The 21268-nt window shown below is 39.3% G+C and overlaps 2 protein-coding genes across 3 annotated transcripts in view; both read left to right on the forward strand.

Annotated features, from left to right (window-relative positions):
- The window catches only part of Smc1a (structural maintenance of chromosomes 1A), a 51432-nt gene extending 50666 nt beyond the window's left edge, over window positions 1-766 (forward strand). For both annotated transcript variants that reach the window (XM_021251232.2, XM_021251233.2), the window contains one exon: window positions 602-766. In XM_021251232.2, the coding sequence (XP_021106891.1) occupies window positions 602-622 (21 nt within the window). In that variant the 3' untranslated portion in view covers window positions 623-766. The remainder of the gene's footprint in view (window positions 1-601) is intronic.
- A 4728-nt stretch (window positions 767-5494) lies between these two features.
- The window catches only part of Iqsec2 (IQ motif and Sec7 domain ArfGEF 2), a 123718-nt gene continuing 107944 nt past the window's right edge, over window positions 5495-21268 (forward strand). The window contains exons 1-2 of the mRNA XM_087189649.1: window positions 5495-5555; window positions 9695-9781. Coding sequence (XP_087045775.1) covers window positions 9771-9781 — 11 coding nt within the window. The 5' untranslated portion in view covers window positions 5495-5555; window positions 9695-9770. The remainder of the gene's footprint in view (window positions 5556-9694; window positions 9782-21268) is intronic.

Consider the following 21268-nt stretch of genomic DNA (forward strand, 5'->3'; position numbering starts at 1 on the left):
TTTATTTAGCAGTATTGGGGATTGAACACAGGGCCTTTGCACTGAGCTACATTCCCCAGCCCCCTTTTTTTTATTTTTTGAGACAGGGTCTCCCTAAATCATTAAATTTCCCAGGCTGGGCTTGAACTTGTGATCTTCCTGCTTCATTCTCCCAGAGTGCTAGAATTATGGGTGTGTGTCACCACACCCAGCATAATTTTTTTTCATAGAGACCATCACACTTTATTTTTCACTTTTATTTTTATTAAAGTAATACATGCACATAGTTAAAAAGTAAAATAGTGCTGAAGTATGCCAAATAAAACCCAACAATATCCTGTCCCACTAATTCCCACTGCAAGTCTTACTCCCTAGGGGCAACTACTTTCAGTGTTTTAGCTGTCCGGTATTTACCACTCCCAACCTAATTCTCCCTTGACATCTCCTGCTCAGTCTCAAGAGCCAGATAGTTTCTCAGACTCCCTTTTATGGAAGGATGGCTATATGACCCAGCTGTGGCCAATGAAAAGATTACTGGGGGGCTTCTGGAAAAGTTTTTTCTTTCCTGAGTGAAGAGACACACGTAGCTGATTCTGTATCCTTCTTTCTAACTTGAATATAGTTGTGCTGCCTGAAGCCATGACAGCTATCTTGTGACCATGAGGATGAAGATAATCCATTAAGGAGGAAAAAAATCACAAGGAGTTGACGCATCATTGAGCAGCTGAACCCACACCATTCTTGCTGTTAACTGAAAAAGTAAAGAAATAAAACAATACATGTTTAAGCCACTGTCATTTGGGTTTTTTGTTACTTGTAGCTGAAAGGAATTTTAACTGATGGACCACCATGATTCTTCATAATATGGTGATACGATGTTAACTTAGCAATTTGAAACATTATCTCCTGATACCTCATTAAGGTAGAAGATGATTTTATTCCCCTACACACACACACCCCTATTTTTCCTCCCTTACTTTTCAACATGTTTACATCCCAATTCCTAGTAAATCAGTAGTCACTACAGAGTGTTTTGACTTTTTTGTTTTCCTGAATTTAATAATTACCTGTTATTTTCTTACTTGTATCATGCCTAGCCTCAGTTTTCCCATTTGTTCCAACAGTTTTTTCATAAATCTCTGAGCATATTTTCCCACAAATGTTCAAACCTGTCAGTCCATTGCTTTAAGAAGTCAATACATTGATTGATTTGGAGCTCTGTGTAAGAGTCAGAGGTTTGTTGATTCCACTATTAGGCTCTCTTTAAGGTGACGAGTGGGGACCTACACAGTGCACCAGGGGACCTCTAAGTACACAAAGTGGAGGCTTTTGTTTGATTTCTTTGGAGAATCCTCTGATATTTTGCAAGAGCATTGATGCATGGCTCCTGTGATTTTTACCTATGATCACGGATAGGTAAATGGAAAGTGGAGAAGGGAAACAGTAACAATAATGGCTTGTACTTTAAATTATCCTGCTTGGGGCTCTAAGTCTCCCTCCCACCATTAGGATGCCTTTTCTGTACCTCTCCAGGATTTTGCAGAGCAGATCTAATCTCTCCTAGTGGATCCCACCCAGGTATAGACTATGCCTATGCCTTTCCCTGCCATATTTTCTCAGTTACCAACCCTCCAGCAGTTTTCTGCTTTCCAGAAAGTTGTTGAAATTCCTCCCCCATTGACAAGAACTCTTTGGAGATGTGGGTTTAGATTTTTGATTACTCTTATTTTGTGAAGTCTCAAGTTAGAGGACCAAATGAATTCCATCTTCTTTAATGAAAGTAAGAATCTGAATTTTATTTTCTTCATGTGGTGCTGGGAATCAAACCCAGGGCCTCGTGCATGCTAGCGAAATGCTCTACCATTGAGCTACATCTCTAGCTTTTTAAAAAATGTATTTTGATTCTGCATGTTAATGGGTTTAGTGGAGAGGGCAGCAAAGAGGACCCGCAAGCTGCAAGGAGCAACAGCGAAGGAATATATTATCCCTACATGATGGCTACAGTTTCTCATCTTCCCGGCTCTGTCCTATCTCAATTTGCATGCTGGAATTGCTTGGTCTTAGAATCTTCTAATAAGAATACTATTCTGCTGTTGTCTGGGGGGAGCGGGGAGGGGGCCCCTACCTATCACCTCACCTTTAAAAATAACTAAAACAAACAAAAAAACACAAAAAACACAAAGAAACAAAAAACCTTCATTGGCAAAAATGTAGTAGAACAATAGACAAAAAGCATCTATATAAAAAGTGACTAATTGATAATCATCTGTACCAGAAGTTGGCATCTGAGAACTAAGACATCCTATTGAGCAACCTACTGTGTACTAGATGTTGTGCTAAACCCTTGAGCCCCACTAATAACCTTGCCTGCATGTCTCTGTGATTCTGTTCTACAAGTAAATATAAGTATTAACATTCCTGATAAATAAAACTCTCTTCATGTTTCAGCAAAAAAAATAAAAAATAAACAATAAAAAATGTATTTTGAGATAGTGGATAGTGAATTACTAACTTGCCCAAGCTGGATTCACTGTCCTTCTGCCTCAGCCTCCCAAGTAGCTGAAATTACAAGTGTGTACCACCAGGACAGCTAGAATCTGAATTTTTAACTACTCCCAGATTATCTGCATATACCAAGTGTGTAAAATAAACATTTGAGAATCATTGGCAATAAGAAAACCCTGGGCTTTGGGAATCTGATGGTTTTGAGTTTGAATTCTGGCTCTCTGACTTTCTTACATACATAGGCCTCATTTTTCTCTCTGTAACATAATGTCCTGGGTAGAATACAGCCACAGATAGAATAATAGTGTCTACCTGATAAAGAGTGTTGGGGAAGATTTCCTTAGATACTTTATGTAAACCATCCAACAGTACTTGGTAGATAATAGGTCTCAAAAATTAGGAGTGATCACTTTGTAATGGGAGCATATAGGAAATGTGATTGTAAAGAATTGAGTCAAGTTTTTAGAGTCTGGAGTGCTAGGGCACAGAGGAAGCTTGGCAAGCTTATCTGCAGGGAAGTGAATTGATCCTAAAGAATTTGGATTGTTTTCCTCAGTCTGGTCTAGGGAAGGAGCAAGAAGCCCTTGGCTCAGCAGCTCTTGGGTTAAAATCTTCTGTATCTGAGTTATTTGTAACCCGTTGTCACGGCAACACATTTGGCAAGCCAGCCAGTGCTGCAAGCTCCTGACAGTGGGGAGGGGAGGGCAGTGGGAGATTTGGAAAGGGGTTCATCTGTGACCAGTGCCTCACTTTCCTCTGATTTGTCTGCAGCTTTCAGCTGGAGATGAGGGTGAACATCCTCTAGGAAGAACCATTGGACATTAGAGACTCTCCTCCCCAGTCTCCAGGTATTTCAGATGTGAAAATAGGCCAGGAGAGGTCCAACAGCTAGCTCAAGGCCACACAGCAACTCAGGAATGGATACAGGACTAGACTTGTTTTCTCTCTCTCTGTCTCTCTTTCTCCTCTCCTCCCTCCCTCCCCCTCCCTCCCCTCCCTCCCCTCCCTCCTTTCCTCCCTCCCTCCTCTCCGATGGGGTCTTCCCAGACTAGTCTCAAGTAATCCTTTTGCCTCAGCCTCTGAATAGTGCTCAGCATGACTAGATTTTTATAAAAGGACTCGGGGTTACAGAACTGAAGCACAAAACACCTGGAGGACACCAGGTGTGGCACATACCAGGTGTGTGTAATCCCAGCACATGAGGGACTGAGGCAGGAGGATTGCTGCGAGTTCGAGGCCAGCCTGGGCTACATAGTAAGACCTAGTCTCTAAAAAACCACACCAAACGAAATCAAGAACAAAAATAAAACAAAACAAATCTGGAGGAAACCTCTTGAAACATTTCACCCACCTCCCTACCAAGATACAGATATCTTTTTGTTGTTCATATGAGAAAACCTGAGACCAAGAATGAGTGGTTTAGAGCTGACTCAGCATCACTTGGCAAATCAGATGCTGACTTGAAATCAGAACACTAATGTCTCAGGTCTCACAGACCTGGGAACTTTCTGAAGAAGTAGTAGTCTGGGATTCACAGTTCAGTGAAGCCCTTCTCTGCTGACTGCCAAGACAGGGCTTCTCAGAGTAAGACTGATTGGACTGCCTTAGCCTTTGACCCCATCTCTAAATCCAACGCAATCCACATCTTCCCTCTTCACGTACTACCTTCAACTGCAGCTGCATGTATGGGTGTCCTCCTGCCCGCGGTAGGTAGTACCATTGCACAAAAGGCAGCCCAGCCCCAACCCATGGTGGCCCTAACACACCTACTACTTGCCTCCTTCTCCAAATCATCCACAGAGGAAGACACATCCAAGCAGGCACTGTGCCGCTAAGCTACATTCCTGGCCAAACAGACACTTCTTGAGTGTTCTCTTAGTAATTCAACACACAATTCTCTACCACCCAATTTAGCAGGTGAAAACTTACAGGACCACAGAAAAGTAAAATGGCTGGCCCCAAATCATACAATGAGTCTTAGCCTGAATCCTTCCTCCTCCAGAAAGGTGTTTCTGCCCATTCTATGCCACACTGATTTCTCAGCTCTCAGAGTTCCTCTGGCACTTATCTCCCTCCTTAAACTCGCACAAAGCATTTCCTCTGTGTTCTCTGCCTTACGTACAGCCTCAACTCCTCCTGTCTTCTCATAGCTGATCACTCACCAAATCCAGCTGATTTTCTTTCTTTCAAATGTACCTTCTTTCTTCATCTTCTGCTACTGCCCCATCTGGCCTCAGTATCCTTCACACGAAGGACCCCAGCTCTACTCCCTGGCTTCCAGAATGGCCATTTCAACCTACTATGCTTCATGCACACCAACAGTGAAAGGGCATCGACACAAAAGCCAACACATCCTTTCCTTCTATGGTGCCCCATTCCACATGGGACACAGTTCTAGCTCCTTCTTTGGCAGTTAAGGTGATTCAGAGGTCTGGCCCCTGCCAAACCATTCATCGGGCCTCATTTCTTGCCATTCTTGGCCTCACTTTATGCTCTGACTACTAAACTAATGATAAATGGTTTCTAGCATACACCAGACTTTCTCTTTTCTAGGTCTTTGAAATGTCATCTTTATGAAAGGCCCTTCACATTGACTCCCTTAATCCAGTGAACTCAGGTGGTCAAGTGTCACTTCATACTTGCAGCTGACTTTGATTTACAAATTGGATCGGATTCTGTCCTTTGAGCTAACACACCTTCCAGCCTCTAATATGTGGGGCTCTCCGGCCTATCACATTGGAAGCCCCTTGAGAGCAGGGATGCTGTCTCCAGCAAAGCCCAGCACCATCAGAGAGAAGGGTCGGCGAATATACACTGAATGAATTCAAGTGCACGAATGGTTGGAGGACCAATAAAATTTGGGTTTAGCTCTATGATTGCACACTCTTGCTGAAGCGGGCCTGCATGACTTCACTTGTTGCCTGGCAGTCTCCACTCCACCCCTGGGTGTGGCTTTCAGGAGAACAGTCATAGTTTGGATCAGCTGGTGCAGGGTACGGTGGCCCAGCAGTCCAAATCACAGATCGTGACCAAGGAAGTATGCGGGTTGGAAAATGAGCAGACCCTTGGAGGTAGGTGCTATTATTTCTCCTCCCTCTTGTAGGTAAGGAAACTGAAGCAAAGGGAGTCTTGGGCGACTTGCCAAAGCCACATAGCTAAGTACAAGTGTTGTGGAACTCCAATTCTGATTAAGTCCAAATCACTTTCCACATCGCCCCAGCTTCTCACAACATTCCCCTTAGACAGCTGGGTAATTAGTAGTGGAGTCATGCCTCGAATGTGGGTTTTAGAGAAATAATTGTCAAGGCAGAAGAGAGAGAAATCAGATTCTGAACTCACTGTGACCTTGACCTTAAGCAATAGATGGCCTGGAGCTAGAATGCCAGGCCATATAGGGCAATATATGCATTCAAAAATTTCTGACGCTAAAAGTAAAACATTAAACGCACACAAAGGGGGCCGAAGGTGTAGCTCAATGGTAGAGTGCTTGTCTAGTGTATGCAAGGCACCAGGTTCCATCCCTATCACCATAAAAAAAAAAATTTAGCCAGGCCTGATGGTGCATGCCTGTAATCCCAGTACTCTGGAAGGCTGAGGCGGAAGGATTTCAAGTTTAAGCCCAGCTTGGGCAATTTAGGGAGACCCTGTCTCAAAATTTTTAAAAGCTTAAAGAAGAAATGTAGCACAGTGTGAAGGCCCTGGGTTTAATCCCCAGTTATGCAAAAACCTCATTGAAAGAGCATGACTAAACTCACCCTCTTTCTAGGAGTCCCAAAATTACAAATAAACCCTTCTACCCTTATATATTCATTGGTGAAAACACAACTGAGCCAGGTGTGGTGGTGCACACCTGTAATCCCAGCACTCAGGAGGCTGAGGAAGGAGAATTGCCATGAGTTTGAGGCCAGCCTGGGCTACACAGTAAACTCAAGGCCAGCCTGAACAACATAGTGAGACTCTGTCTCAAAAAAACTGCATCTGGGGCCGGGGACTTAGCTCAGTGGTTCCATCGCCTGCCTCACAAGCGCAAGGTCCAGAGTTCGATCCCCAGTACAAAAAACAAAAACAAAAAACGACATCTGCCTTAGTTGCTTTCTCATTGCTGGGACAAAATACCTGACATCCACAAGTTAAAGGAGGAAAGGTTTATTTTAGCTCACAGTTTGTTAGGTTTCAGTCCATAGTCAGCTAGCTCCAAGGCAGGGTAGCATGACGGAGGGGCATCGCAGAGGAGAAACAGTCCATGGCAGGGCAGGAAGCAGCAGCCTTCCTTCTGTTTTCCTTTTTTATTTTATCTAGGCTGCAAGCCTGTTGGTTGGTGCCACTCACACCCAGGGTGGATCTTCCCATTACCTACATCCAGAACTATGCTAAACCAATCAGAGGACTAATTCAGTATCATACACCCATGATCCAGTCACTCCCAAAAGCCCCACCTATGAGTGCATGAGGCTTTGGTGGGACATCTAGATAAAAACCATAATAACATTATACCACCCAGATGCAAATAATGTTAGCATCTTGGTGTATTTAGTATTTATTGTAATCTTTTAAAAACATATTTAGAAAAGAAGGGAAAGGAAAAAATATGAGAAAAGGAAAAAATGGAAACAAAGTCTTTGTAAATAGGGAGGGGTGGAGGGGTTGAAGGGAGGGCAGGGGAAGGGGGAAAAAAATAAGATCCAAGATACATCATATAAAGGTACAAATTCCCAATGATGAATGTCATCATATTGCGTACCTAAAATGCACCAATAAACTTAATGAGTAAAAAAAAAACATATTTTGGATGCTGTATATTCAGTTCTATACTGCCATTTTCATATAAGCTTCTTCACACTGAGCTACATCCCCAGTCTGCTCATCTTTATTTTTCAGTTTGAGATAGGTCTCACTAAGTCACTGAGTTTTCCAGACCGGGGTCGAACTTGTGATCCTCCTGCCTCAGCCTCCCAGAGTGCTGGGATTACAGGCAGGTGGCACCACGCCAGGTTTAACATTCTTTATAAACACCATTTAAATGGCCTCAAGACATTCCATTGAATGGATATATGGCTTGGCATTTCCTTTAGATTTGTTTGGCCACGTTTTGCATTTGATTTTCTTTGTGTCTTATTTTGGGAGATAGTGTAAGAAGATTATTGTTGGGGGGAGTAGTATTTGAGGGGAACTCTGGAGTATGTAATACATGAACAAGATAAAACCTTCAAATGACACAGGTATACAGTAAAAATTAAATGTCTTGGGCCGGGGATTTAGCTCAGTGGCAGTGTGCCTGCCTTGCAAGTGCGAGGTCTTGAATTCAATCCCCAGTTAAAAAAAAAAAATTAAATGTCGTATCCTTCATCCTTGGTTCCTCAGTTCTCCACTGGAAATTGCCACTGTTATCACTTCTTGTGTGGCTTTTGGGTGGATATTCTTTTTCTTTTTTTGTAAGGCAGCAATGTTTTACATTTATTAAAGATAGGAAAAGAAACATGTGAGTGCAGGCCAATTAAAAGTAGGAAAAGAAGTACACCTACCTACAGAGTGAGAATGCATCACTGTGAAAGAGAAGGCACAGTGGCCTATGTGTTGATATTCTAAGCCTATACAGTCATCCCTCATTTAACTGGGGAGGATTTGTATTCCAAGACTATCCTCTGATGGCAAATTCCATAGACACCCAAGTCCCTTATATAAAATGATATACTATTTGCACATAACCTACACACATCCTCCTGTATAGTTTAAATCATCTCTAGATTACATATAATATTTAATATAATATAAATAATTGTTGTATTTTTAAGGAAATAGCTACCAAAATCTTTTTATGTTCAGTAAAGACACAATTAAAAAAATATTTTTGATTCTTAGTTGAATGCAAGTATGGAAACTGTGAATATGCGGAACAACTTTATGTATAGGTTCTGGGTATTAGGTGTGTGTGTGTGTGTGTGTGTGTGTGTCTTATAGCTATGATTTTGATTCTTTTAGATGAGATCAGGCATGTTCGGGGTGGTATGGCTGTAGGAGTTTTGTTCTTTTAAATAGCTTTACTGAGATATAATGCACATACCATACCATACCATACCATACAATTCACCCATTTAGTATGTAGAATACAACGGCTTTTAGTATATACATAGAGTTGTGCAGCCGTAATCACAATCAATTTTAGAATATTCTCATTTCCCAAAAAAGAAATCTTATACCACTTAGCTGTCACGCATCATGTCTGTACCCCTCCACCCCTAGGCAACCACTAATCTACTTTCGGCCTTTATAGATTTGCCCATGCTTAACATTTCATATAAATGGGGGGCTGGAGATTTAGCTCAGTGGTTCTGCTGCCTGCCCCGCAAGCGCAAGGACCTGAGTTCAATCCCCAGTACCAAAAAACAAAGCATTTCATATAAATGGAATCACAAAATGTGACCTTTGTGAAACATAATTTTTCCTCTCTCTCTCTCTCTCTCTCTAGCTCTCTCTCTCTAGGGGTTAAATCCAGGGTCTTTGCACTGAGCTATATCCCCAGCCTTCCTTTCCTTTCCTTTTTCTTTTGGAGACAGGCTCTCACTAAGTCACTGAGTTGTCCAGGCTAGGCTTGAACTTACTATTCTCCTGCCTCAGCTTCTCAGAGTTCTGGGATTATAGGTATGTGCCACCACACCCAGCTAGCATAAATGTTTTCAAGGCACATCCATGTTGTAACATATAGCAGTTCCTTTTAAAAAATACATGTAAACTGGGCTAGGGATTTAGCTCAGTGGTTCCACCACCTGCCTCGCAAGCGCAAGGTCCCGAGTTTGATCCCCGGTACCAAAAACAAAACAAAAAAACATGTAAAATTTATTTTTGACCAGTTTTGGATTTGCACAAAAATCCATGTAGAAAATACAGAGTTGTCATATATCCTTTACGTTACTTTAGTTTCCTCTATTATCAATATCTTATATTAGTGTGGTACACTTGTTATAATTGATATGCCAATATTAATACATTGTTATTAGCTAAAGTCCATAGTAATTAAGGTTTACTCTTGGTGTTATACATTTTATGAGGTTTTTTGGTTTTTTTAATTTTTATTTTTATTAGTACATGTTTGAAGTACATAATGATTACATTAATCATGGAGTTGGTACCCGTACATAACATATCTTAATCTTTTTCTGTCCCCTTCTCCTCCCTACCCTCTCCTTTTTTTGTTTTGTTTTTTTGAGACAAGGTCTTGATGTGTTAGCCAATATGGTTTCAACTGATCTCCTGCTCCTGAGTATCTGGGACTACAGGTGTGGACCACCATGCTCATTCTGTGAGTTTTGACAAACATATAATGACTTATCTATCATCACAATATCAAAGTAGTTTAACTGCCCTAAGAAATCCTCTGTACACACCTATGTATCCCTTTCTCCTCCAAACCCCAGGTAATCACTGATCTTTTTACTGTCTCCATATTTTTGTCTTTTCCAGAATGTCATATAGTTGGAACCGTATTAGTATGTAGCCTTTTTAGATTGGCTTTCTTCACTTAATATATGCATTTAAGGTTCTTCCATGCCTTTTCATGGCTTGATCATTCATTTTTAATTGCTGAATAATATTCCATTGTGTAGATGTACCAGACTGTATTTATTTATTTATTTAGGTACCAGGGATTGAACTTGGGACCTTGCGCTTGCAAGGCAGGCATTGGCACCACTGAGCTAAATCCCTGGCCCCCATAGTGTGTGTTTATTCACTCACCTAGTGGAGAACATCATGGTTGTTTCAAAGTTTGGGCAATTATGAAAAAAGCTACTGCAAATATTCACATGCAAGTTTTTGTGTGAGCATAAGCTTTTAACTCATTTGGATAAATATCAAGAAGCACCATTGCTGGGTCATGTGGTAAGAGAATGTTTATTTTTGTAAGAAACTATCAAGTTGTATTCCAAAATGCTTGTACCATTTTGCATTTCCATTAGCAATGAATGATAAATCCTGTTGTTTCACATCCTCATTAGCATTTGGTGCTGTTAGTGTTTTAGAATTTAGTTATTATAACAGATATTTGCTGATATTTCATTGTTTTAATTTGCAATTTCCTTGGGCCGGGGATTTAGCTCAGTGGTTTCACCGCCTGCTGCGCAAGCGCAAGGACCTGAGTTCGATCCCTGGTACCAAAAAAAAAAAAATTTGCAATTTCCTAATGACACGTGATGTGGCCCATTTTTTCATACGCTTCTGTGCTATCTGTACTTCTTTGGTGAGGTGTCTGATCAGATCTTTTTTATTAGTATATGTTTGTGATGAATAATAATTAAATTCATTTTGGGTAATGAGTACATATATTAGTATTTCTTTTTTGGTGCTAATGTGGATGATATTGTGTTTTTTACTTCAAAATCCAATTGTTTTTTGCTCTGTTTAAGAAGGCAGTTGGCTTTTGTGTATTAAACAACTTTGTCATAATTATTTATTAGACATAGGAAGTATTTTTGATTCTTCAGAATTTTTAACATAGACAATGTGTCATCTGCAGAGACAGTTTTATTTCTTCCATCCCAATCTGTATACCTTTTATTTCTTTTTCTTGTCTTACTGCATTAGCTACGACTTCCAGTATGATGTTGACTAGGAATGATGAGAACAGACATGTTTGCCTTTTTCTGGATTTTGGTGAAGAAGCTTCCAGTTTCTTACAAGTAAATATGATAGATATAGTGTTTTTGTAAATGTTTTTTCCCTTCTTTCCTTCCTTCCTTCCTTCCTTTTTTTTGGGGGGGTACTGAAGATTGAACCCAGACCCTTGTACATGCTAGGCAAGTCCTCTATCACTGAATTGCATCCTTAACTTGATATGTTCTTTCAGTTAGGATTTTTCTTTAGAATTTTTCCTCCCAGTACCTGGGATCAAACTCAGGATCTTGCACTTGCGAGGCAGGTGCAATGCCAGTGAGCTAAATCCCCGGCCCTCATTAGAATTTTTATTTTGACAATTTCAGACTTACAGAAAAGTTTCAGGCATAGTACAAAGAATTGCTATATACTTTGTTTTTTGCTATATACTTTTTAACTAGATCCCTCAAATGTTAACATTTTATCATATTTCTATTCTATTTCTTCGTCTGTCTCAACTGATATTCAGTTGCAGACATAATGCCTCTTTATTCCTAAATACTTCAATGTGAATTTACTAAAAGAAGTTGTCTTATGGCTGGGTGTGGTGGCACACACCTGTAATCTCAGCACTCAGGAGGCCATGAATTCGAGGTCAGCCTAGGCTATGTAGTGAGTTCAAGGCCAGTCTGGACTACATAGTGAGACCCAGTCTCAAAAAAAAAAAAGCCTTACATAAACATAGAGCAATTATCAAAAAATCAGGAAATTCACATTAATACAATATTATATTTGTAATTTATAGACCTTACTCAAAACTTAACAATTTCCTCAACAATATCCTTATAGCAAAATAATTTTCTGAGTAATGTACATTTGCTTGCTATGTCTCTTCATTATGGAAGAATTCCTCAGTCTTTCTTTGTGTTTCATGACCCTGATATATATATATATATATATATATTTTTGGTACCGGGGATCGAACTCAGGTCCTTTCACTTGCGAGGCAGGCAGCGGAACTACTGAGCTAAATCCCCAACCCGACCCTGATATTTTTGAAGAGGACAGGCTAGTTGTTTTTAGATTTTTTGTTTTTGATTTGAGTTTTCCTGGTGTTTCCTCATGATTTGTTTTATGCATTTTGGAAAGAATCTCACAGAAGTAATGCTGTGTCCTTTTCAGTGCATATCAGGAGGCATATGATGTCTATTTGCCCCATGAATGGTGATGCTAACTTTGATCACTTGGTTAAGGTAGTGTCCTCCAGGCTTCTCCAATGTGAAATTATTGTAAATAATAAGTATCTTGTGGAAAGATGCATTGTAGTTCTGTATAAGTAAGTGTATATTGTTGCTCAAACATGAGCCCACTAATTTTTACAGTCACTGATGATTCTCACCTGAAACAATTATTATGGCTGGAGTTGCCAAATGGTGATTTTCAAATTCCATCATTATTTTGATATTTATTAGCTGTCTTTCTAGTATAAAGGAGAGCTTTCCTTTCTCCTGCATTTATTTATTTATATTTTCATGGGTTCATGGTTTTTTATTTTACTCAGTGGGTTAGAACACATTCATATCATTCTTTGATATTCAAATGTCTTATATGTGACTAGGCAGGAGGCCCTCTATATTAAGGTTCTTCACAGTTCTAATAATATAGAGGGGTTTATTAGATTGGTTCACATGATTACCAAAACTGAAAAGTTCCACAGTGGCTGGCTACAAGCTGAAGAGCCAGAAGCCTCAAAACAAGAGAAGCCAATGATGCAACCCCCTAGTTGCTGACCAGAGAGCTGCTGGTACAAGTTCCAAAAACCAAAGGCCTGGAGTCCAAAGAACTTGGAATCTGATGTCCAGGAGTAGCAGCATCAGAAAATGTACCCACTTCATAAGGAATTTTTGCTGGAGAGAGACACCAATGGAGGGTTTCCTCCTTCTTCCTTTCTGTTCCATCTGGGCCCTCACCTGTTTGGATGGTGCCTGGTCACACTCAGGGTGGGTCTTTCCCACTCAGTTTGCTCAGCCTCATGCTAATCTTCAAACACATATCCAACAATAATGATTTACCAATTTTTTAGGTATCTCTCAGTGCAATCAAGTTGACACCCAAATGTCACCATAATCCCTCCAAGCTGGCTCTTCTGTCTTTTTGACCTTTGTGACTCTATATTTCTTTGAACAATCTTTTGTTTTCTGGCACCATAAGATCCATAAGATGCTCCAGAACTCTTGTATTTTCCCTGCTCCAGCACTGGAATCAGCCATTTTTTTTCCAAGGAGCTCTGGTTATTTTTAGTAGACACTTAGAATCCAAGATTTGGGCACTGTTATAGCTTGTGTTTGGGTATCCCCCAAAGCTTCATGCTTTTTCAGAAGTGGTTGAGTCCAGTGTGTGTTTGATTCATGGTGGGGCTAGGCCCAAGGGCACTAGGATTAAGAGCGTGAGTGCTATCCAGGCTAAATAGTCTAAATAGTTTGATAATAAAAGAGGCAGAAAGATTCTGTTAAGCTCTCTTTGTTGCTTTTGTTATCTTGTGGCCCTCATGAACTATTTCTCCACTGCTACACTCCTCTTCCATGTGCCACTCTGCCTTGGAGCCAGATGATTATGGACTGAAACCTCTGTAAACTGCAAGCTAAATAAAACCTTTCCCCTTTAACTTTGGGTGTCAGGTATTTTATCTCAGCTACCAGAGAAAAGTAACTAACACAAGCATTAAGTGTTATTGTTATATTTTAAGAGTTGCTTTTTGTCTTTGGAAAAAAGCTGAAGATTCGCTGGCTGCTTCGCAAGCGCAAGGACTGGAGTTCAATCCCCAGTACCAAAGAAAAAAAACCAAAAAATCAAAAGAAAATGGGAAAAAAGCTGAAGCCATATTACTGACAATCAAATGCTCTTTGTTGGAAGTGTTAGGAGATGGACAATGTCTTCATGTAAAAGTTACTGGGTACTGATGTCTTCTGAAAGCAAGTTGTACCTTGGGATGTGTTACCACATAGACTAAGGGTAAGGAGAGAATTGGAGCTGATTGGCAGGGAGGTTGGGCTAGAACAGTGGGAAAGATAACAGCTTGTAACTTCTTTTTGTTGAGAACTTACTGTGTCCTAGACAGTGTGCTGAGAGCTTTACAAACATTTTTTTCTGTTCCCATTGACCTGATCCCTGCAGTAATTCTACAAGATGGAGTGAGAGTGACTAACTGGCTAGTAATAACTGAGCAAGGATAAGATCCCAGAGAGAGAGAGAGAGAGAGAGAGAGAGAGAGAGAGAGAGAGAGAGAGCGCCAGGCATGGTGGCCCACGCTTGTAATCCTAGCACTTGGGAGAAAGATCACCACAAGTTAGAGACCACCCTGGGCTACATAGTGACTTCAAGGTCAGCCTAAACTACGTAGCGAGACACAGTCTCAAAAAAAGTGGGGGGGGGGAGGGTAGGATTTTGAAGATGGAGGATCTCATCCCAGTTCTGCCACTCACTGACTATAAGAGTTGGAGTGGTCAGCTAACCTCTTTGAACTGTACTTTCATTGCCTGACTACCTCACAGAATCATTAAGAGAATCACATTAAACAGTTATTCTAAAAGCAGATCTGTGAACCCTGAAGTGCTACACAAATGGAAGTAATTACCATTTACCTGGCCTTATGAGCCAGGAGTTTCCTGCCAGAGACCATATTTCTTTTGGAAATACAATCGTTCTAGGTTATAAACGAAGACCTGTGGCCTTTCTTTTCCCCATATGCCAAGGGATTTCTAGGACATTACTTTAGCAAATTTTGATACAAAACTTACTGTAACTTATATTGCTTGGCACCTTAGCAGGTAGACTGTAGGAAGACTCCCAGTGATTTTGACTTTTGGTATTCACACTTTCGTATAATTGCCTCTCAAGTAGGGGCTGACCCAGGGACTTGTTTCTAATTGATAAAATGTGGCAAAGGCGATGGAATTTTGCTTTATGGTTAGGCTACATAAGATTACAACTTCCATCTTGCTAGACCATGATTCTTTCCCTTGTAGGTTGCATCCATGCGCATGTATGTGGTGCTGGGGATGGAACCCAGTGCCTTGCACATGCCAGGCAAGTGCTCTACCACTGAGCTACACCTCAGCCCCCGTGTTGGCAACAAGTAATTGTTGGAAAAATCCATGTGTCAAGGAACTGAAGGGTATTATCAAGCAGGAAACTGAGGCTTTCAGCCCAACAGTCTTTGAGGAATCAAAATCTGCCAGTTATGAGATGACCTTGGAAGTGGACCCTGCCTTTGTCAAGCCTTTTGATGAGGCCCCGGCCCTAGATGACATCTTGATTGCAGCCTTGTGAGAGACCATGAAGAAGAGCACCCAGCCAAACTATGCTTAGATTTCTGACTATGACCATAAAAAATTATGGTTGTCAGCCACCAAATTTGTGGTCATTTGTTACTCAGTAATAGGTAACTAATACAGTAACCATCTTATATATAAGTTCCTCTAATCATCTTTTCTCTTCTATATTTCCCATAACTGCATTTTCCCTCCCTTGAGCCAACCCTGAATTGCCTCACTGTCTCCAAAACCTTTCCATTACACTCTCTGGAAACGTCACTGTATAGTTAAGAAGCTCCCCTATAGGTTATAAAATATTTGAGTGAACAGAGAGACATACCTGGTTTCTCGATGGCCAGCCTCAATATTTATAAAAAATGTTAATACTCTACAAATTAATTTATACATTTAATGCAACTCAATTTTAGATGACATTACATTTCTAATTAATTGTATCCCTTTAAAAGAATAAGCATCCAGAAATAACCAGTAGAATTCTAAAAATGAGTAATGACTAACAACCAGTATTACTACTTATTAAAAGACATTATGAGGCTATATTAACTAAAACACAGTGGTACTGGCTCAAAACTGACAACTAGATTGATGGAATACAGTAGAATGTTCAGAAAAAATTAGATCCATGGAAAATTTAGTATATTGCAAATGACATTTTAATTTATTCATGGAAAGATGGATTGTGCAATAAATGGTATTAGGATAATTGACTTGTGATTTAGAAAAAATAAAGTTGCATCTCTATCTCATTTATTACATCAAAATAAATTCCAGGTGTTTTGAAAATATAAATATTCAAAAACCACCCATACATTATTCATGTTTAGTACCTGTTTGCAGTACATAATGATTACATTCATCATGGGGAGTTGGTACATGTGCGTAACACATCTTAGTCCCATATTTTATTTATAACCACCAAAAAAATGAAAATCCAAATGTCCATCAGTAGGTGAATAGATAAAGAAATTATGGTACAGCTATGCACTGAGGAATACTTACCAATGAAAAGAAAAGGACTCGATACAAGCAACAATTGGGATGAATTTCACAGTCATTATGCTGAGCAAAGGAACCAAGACCAAAAAGAGGACATACTGTATGATTACATTTTTATATTGTTCAAGAGTAGGTAGAGCTGTTTAAAATTATAAACTGATAGAAGTCAGAACAATGGCACTTTAGGAGAAGGTTGATGTTGAAGGGTAATTAGAATTATGGAAATAATCTATATCTTGATAGAGATGTGTGTAACACAGGTTTGTACTTTTGTTAAAACTGATTGAACTTTTCACCTAAGATGTGAATATTTCCAGGCATGGTGATACACACCTGTAATCCCAGCACTTGGGAGGCTGAGGCAGGAAGATTGCTGTGAGTTTGAAGCAACCCTGGACTACATAGTGAGTTTAAGGTCAGCTGAAAGAAGAAAATAAAACAAAACAAAAAATCTGAGTATTTCATTGCATGTGAATTGTACCTTAGTTTTAGAGAAAGTATGAATATATATTTTTATAGTCTAGAGCAGACAAAGCATTCCTCATGCAACTCAAAACCCAGTTACTATGAAGAAAAATAATATTTTCCACTTATTTTGTTTTATTATTTTATTTTATTAAATAGTTTATGTGGTGTGGTAGGTTAAATAATGATATCACAGAAAACACATTTAACCCAAAAAGAAATTCATATACTGCAAATCAAAGGATGGAAAACACTATTCCATACAATGAGAACCAGAAAACAAGCTGGAGTAGCTATCCTATTTCCAGACAAAGTGGACTTCAAGCCAAAACTAATCAGAAGTAAAACAAATAGGACACACATGTGTAAATACTGAATAGTTTCTTTAGTGTGAGAAACTGAAAGTGTAAATAAAGATTAAAATGAATAATTCATAACTTGAAATAGGAAGAAAAGGTCCAAAAGGGTAGGGGAAGTGGGAGGGGTAGGGGAAAGGACAGAAGGGAAAGGAAAAATTATGAGAAAAGGAAAAATGGAAACAAAGTCTATGTAAATAGGGAAGGGTGGAGGGGGTGAAGAGCGCACAGGTAATGGGGAAAAAATAAGAACCAAGATACATCATGTACAGGTACAAGCACCCAATGATAAATGTAAGTGAATTGTATACCTAAAATGTACCAATAAAAGAATTTAAGCAAAAAAAAAAAAAAAGAGACGAAGAAGGCCCTACATATTGGTTAAGGGGACAACTGAACAGAAAGAAATAACAATTATTAACAAATGCACAGAACGCTGGTGACTCAACTTCATAAAACAAACACTACTGGACATAAAAGATAAAGATCAGCATAATTACAGTGAGGGGCTCCAATACCCCACAGTCACAAATAGACATGTCAACTAGGCAAAAATCAACAAAGAAATATCAGAGCTGAACCAAACCTTCAAACCAACAGACTTAATATCGACAGTGTTCCATCCAACAACAGAATACACATTCTTCTCAGCAGCACATGGGCTTTTCTCCAAAACAGATCACATACTAGCCTGTAGAGCATGAAAAACTAGTCATGTAAATGCAGAAGAACCCAAATTATCTATAACATGCATATTATCAGACCTAGGGCAATGAAATGAGAAATCAGGCAAAAGAAACCACAGAAATTATTCAAACACATAGAAATGAAACAGTATACTCTCAAATAATCATGGGTCACAGAAGAAATCAAGGAAGAAATTAGACAGTTCCTAGAATCCAAAGACAATGCCAGTACAACACATGACAACTTATGGGACACGATGAAAGTAGTCCTCTGAGGGAAGTTTATAGCTGTGAAATCAGGAACAAGACAAGGATATCCATTATCACCACTCCTGTTCAATATAGTACTTGAAACATTAGCCAGAGCAATCAGGAAAGAGAAAGAAATAAAAGGGATATGTATAGGAAAGGAAGAAGTCAAATTATCATTATTTGCAGATGACATGATCCTCTATAGAAGACCTAAAAATTTCCACGAAAAGACTCCTAGAATTATTAACCAAATTCAGTAGTGTATCAGGTTACAAATCAACATGCAAAAATCAGTAGCATTCCTGTACACCAATAATGAACTCACTGAGAAAGAAATTAAGAAAACAGTACCAGTCACAGTAGCATCAAGAAAAGTTAGGGCTGGGGATTTAGCTCAGTGGCAACGCACCTGCCTTGCAAGTGCAAGATCTTGAGTTCAATCCCTGGTACCACAAAAAAAAAAAAAGAAAGAAAGAAAAAAGAAAAAGAAAAAGAAAGAAAGGGCCGGGGATTTAGCTCAGTGGTTCCAGCTCCTGCCTTGCAAGCGCGAGGTCCAGAGTTCGATCCCCGGTACCAAAAAAACAAAGGGATGAAGAGAAAGAAAGAAAGAAAAAGAAAAGTTAAACACTTTAACCTAACCAAGGAAGTGAAAGACCTCTACAATGAAAACTACAGTACTTTGAAAAAGGACATCAGAAAATGGAAAGATGTCCTCAATTCCTGGATAGGCAGAACCAATATTGTGAAAATGGCCATACTTCCAGAATGATATCCAGATTGAATGCAATCCCAATTAAATGTCAGCAGCATTCCTCACAGACCTAGCAAAAATAATCCTAATATTCATATGGAACCAGAAGAGACCCAGAATAGTGAAAGCAATCCTGGACAACAGGAGCAAAGCAGGAGGCATCATAATCCCAGGCTTCAAATCATATTACTACACAAAACTACAGTGATAAAAGCACCATGGGACTGGCACAAAAGCAGACATGTGTATCAATGGAACAGAATGGAAGATGCAAAAACAACCCCAGGTACATTCAGACACATGATCTTTGACAAAGGGGTTAAACACAGATGCTGGAAGCAGGATAGCCTGTTTAACAAATGGTGCTGGCAAAACTGGCTATACACATGTGGAAGATTGAAGCTACACCTGTGTCTCTCACCGTGTACTAAACTAAAATAAAAATGAATCAAAGATCTAAATAATAAAACAGAAACAATCTGCTGGAAGGCAAAATAGGTAAAACTCTTGAAAACATAGGCATAGGCAAGGACTTTCTGAACAGAGCCCCAGTGGCACAAGAAAAAAATATCAAGAATCAACAAATGGGATCATATCAAATGAAAATGCTTCAGCACAGCAAAGGAAACAACCAACAGAGTGAAGAGATAAGCTACAGAATGAGAACATATTTTGGCCTGATCTTTCTGAGACAGAGGACTAATATCTAGAATATATAAAGAACTCAAAAAGATTACAGCCCTGTGTTAGTTACTTTTCTCTCGTTGCTGAGACAAAATACCTGACACTGAAAGTTTAAAAAGGAAAGGGTTTATTTAGCTCACAGTTTGTAGAGGTTTTAGTCCATAATAGGCTGGCTCCAAAGCAGGGTGGCACATGGCGGAAGAGTGTCGCAGAGAAATAGTTCATGGCGCCCACAGGGTAGCAAAAGCAACAAGGGGACTCAACAATGTCTTTCTGTCCCTTTTATTTTTTTCAGGCTACTTAGGTGGGCAGCACTCATGCCCTTAATCCTAGTGTCCTTAGGGCTTAGCCCCACCATGCGTCAATCACATACTCTACATTCAGCCACCTTTGAAAAAGCATGAGACCCTGGGAGGACATCTAAACACAAGCCACAACAAGCCCCAAAATAAAAGGCCAATAGAAAAATGGGCAACTGTAATGAACAAACATTTCTCAGAAGAAGTACAAATGGCCAATAAATACATGAACAAATGTTGAACATCTCTGGCCATTAGAGAAATGCAAAGTAAAACAATACTGAGATTCCATCTTACTTTATTTTTTTTCCCATTTAGTTTATTGGTACATTTTAGGTATACAGTACAGTTACATTCATCATTGGGATCTTGTAGCTTTACATGATGTATTTTGGTTCTTATTTTTTTTTCCCATTCCCCTGCCCCGACTTCACCCCCTCCACCCTTCCCTATTTACAAAAACTTTGTTTCCATTTTTTTCCTTCTCTCATGTTTTCTCTTTCCCCTTCTTTCCTTTCCCCTACCCCTCCCACTTCCCCTACTCCTTTAGACCTTTTCTTCCTATTACACAACATCAATTATACATTTTGATCCTTATTTACACTTTTAATTTTTCATACCAGAGAAACCATTCGGTATTACACATGTGTGTCCTATTTATTTCACTTAAGACCATCTTACTTCAAAAAGAATGGCTATCATCAAGAAATCAAATAATAACAAATGCTGGTGAAAGGAACCCTTCTACATTTTTGGTGGGAATGTAAACTAGTACAACCACTATGAAAATCAGTATGAAGATTCCTCAAAAACCCAAAACGAGAGATTCCATTTGACCCAGCTCTTCCACTTCTAGGTATCTTCCCAAAAGAGTTAAAGACATCATATTACAGTGATACACTCATGTTTATAATAGCACAACTCATAATAACTAAATCTTGGAAGTGGCCTATATGTCTATCAACAAAAAAATAGACAAAGTCAATGTGGTATTTATACATGATGGAGTACTACTGTACCATGAAAGAATATACTTGAGTCATTTGCAAGAAAATGGATGCACCTTGAGACCATAATGTTAAGTAAAGTAAATCAAACACACAAGTGTAAATATCACATGATTCCGCTTATATGGAAACTCAAAATATAAATAAATTCAAGAGCAAAATAAAACATAACAGGAAGTAGAGAGATAGATCTTTTGTAAATGGGAAAGGGACCAAGAGATGGAGGGATGAGGGGAGGAGGAGAATGGAACATAAAAAGAATTAAGATGTGTTATGTACATATAACAACTCCCCATGATGAATGTAAACATTATGTACTGCAAACATGTACTAATAAAAATTAAAATAAAAAACAATTTTACATTTTC

This window comes from Heterocephalus glaber, unplaced genomic scaffold, assembly GCF_053883595.1.
Source record: "Heterocephalus glaber isolate CG9 unplaced genomic scaffold, H.glaber_assembly_v1.0 deba00001545, whole genome shotgun sequence".
NCBI classification, from domain to species: Eukaryota; Metazoa; Chordata; class Mammalia; order Rodentia; family Bathyergidae; genus Heterocephalus; species Heterocephalus glaber.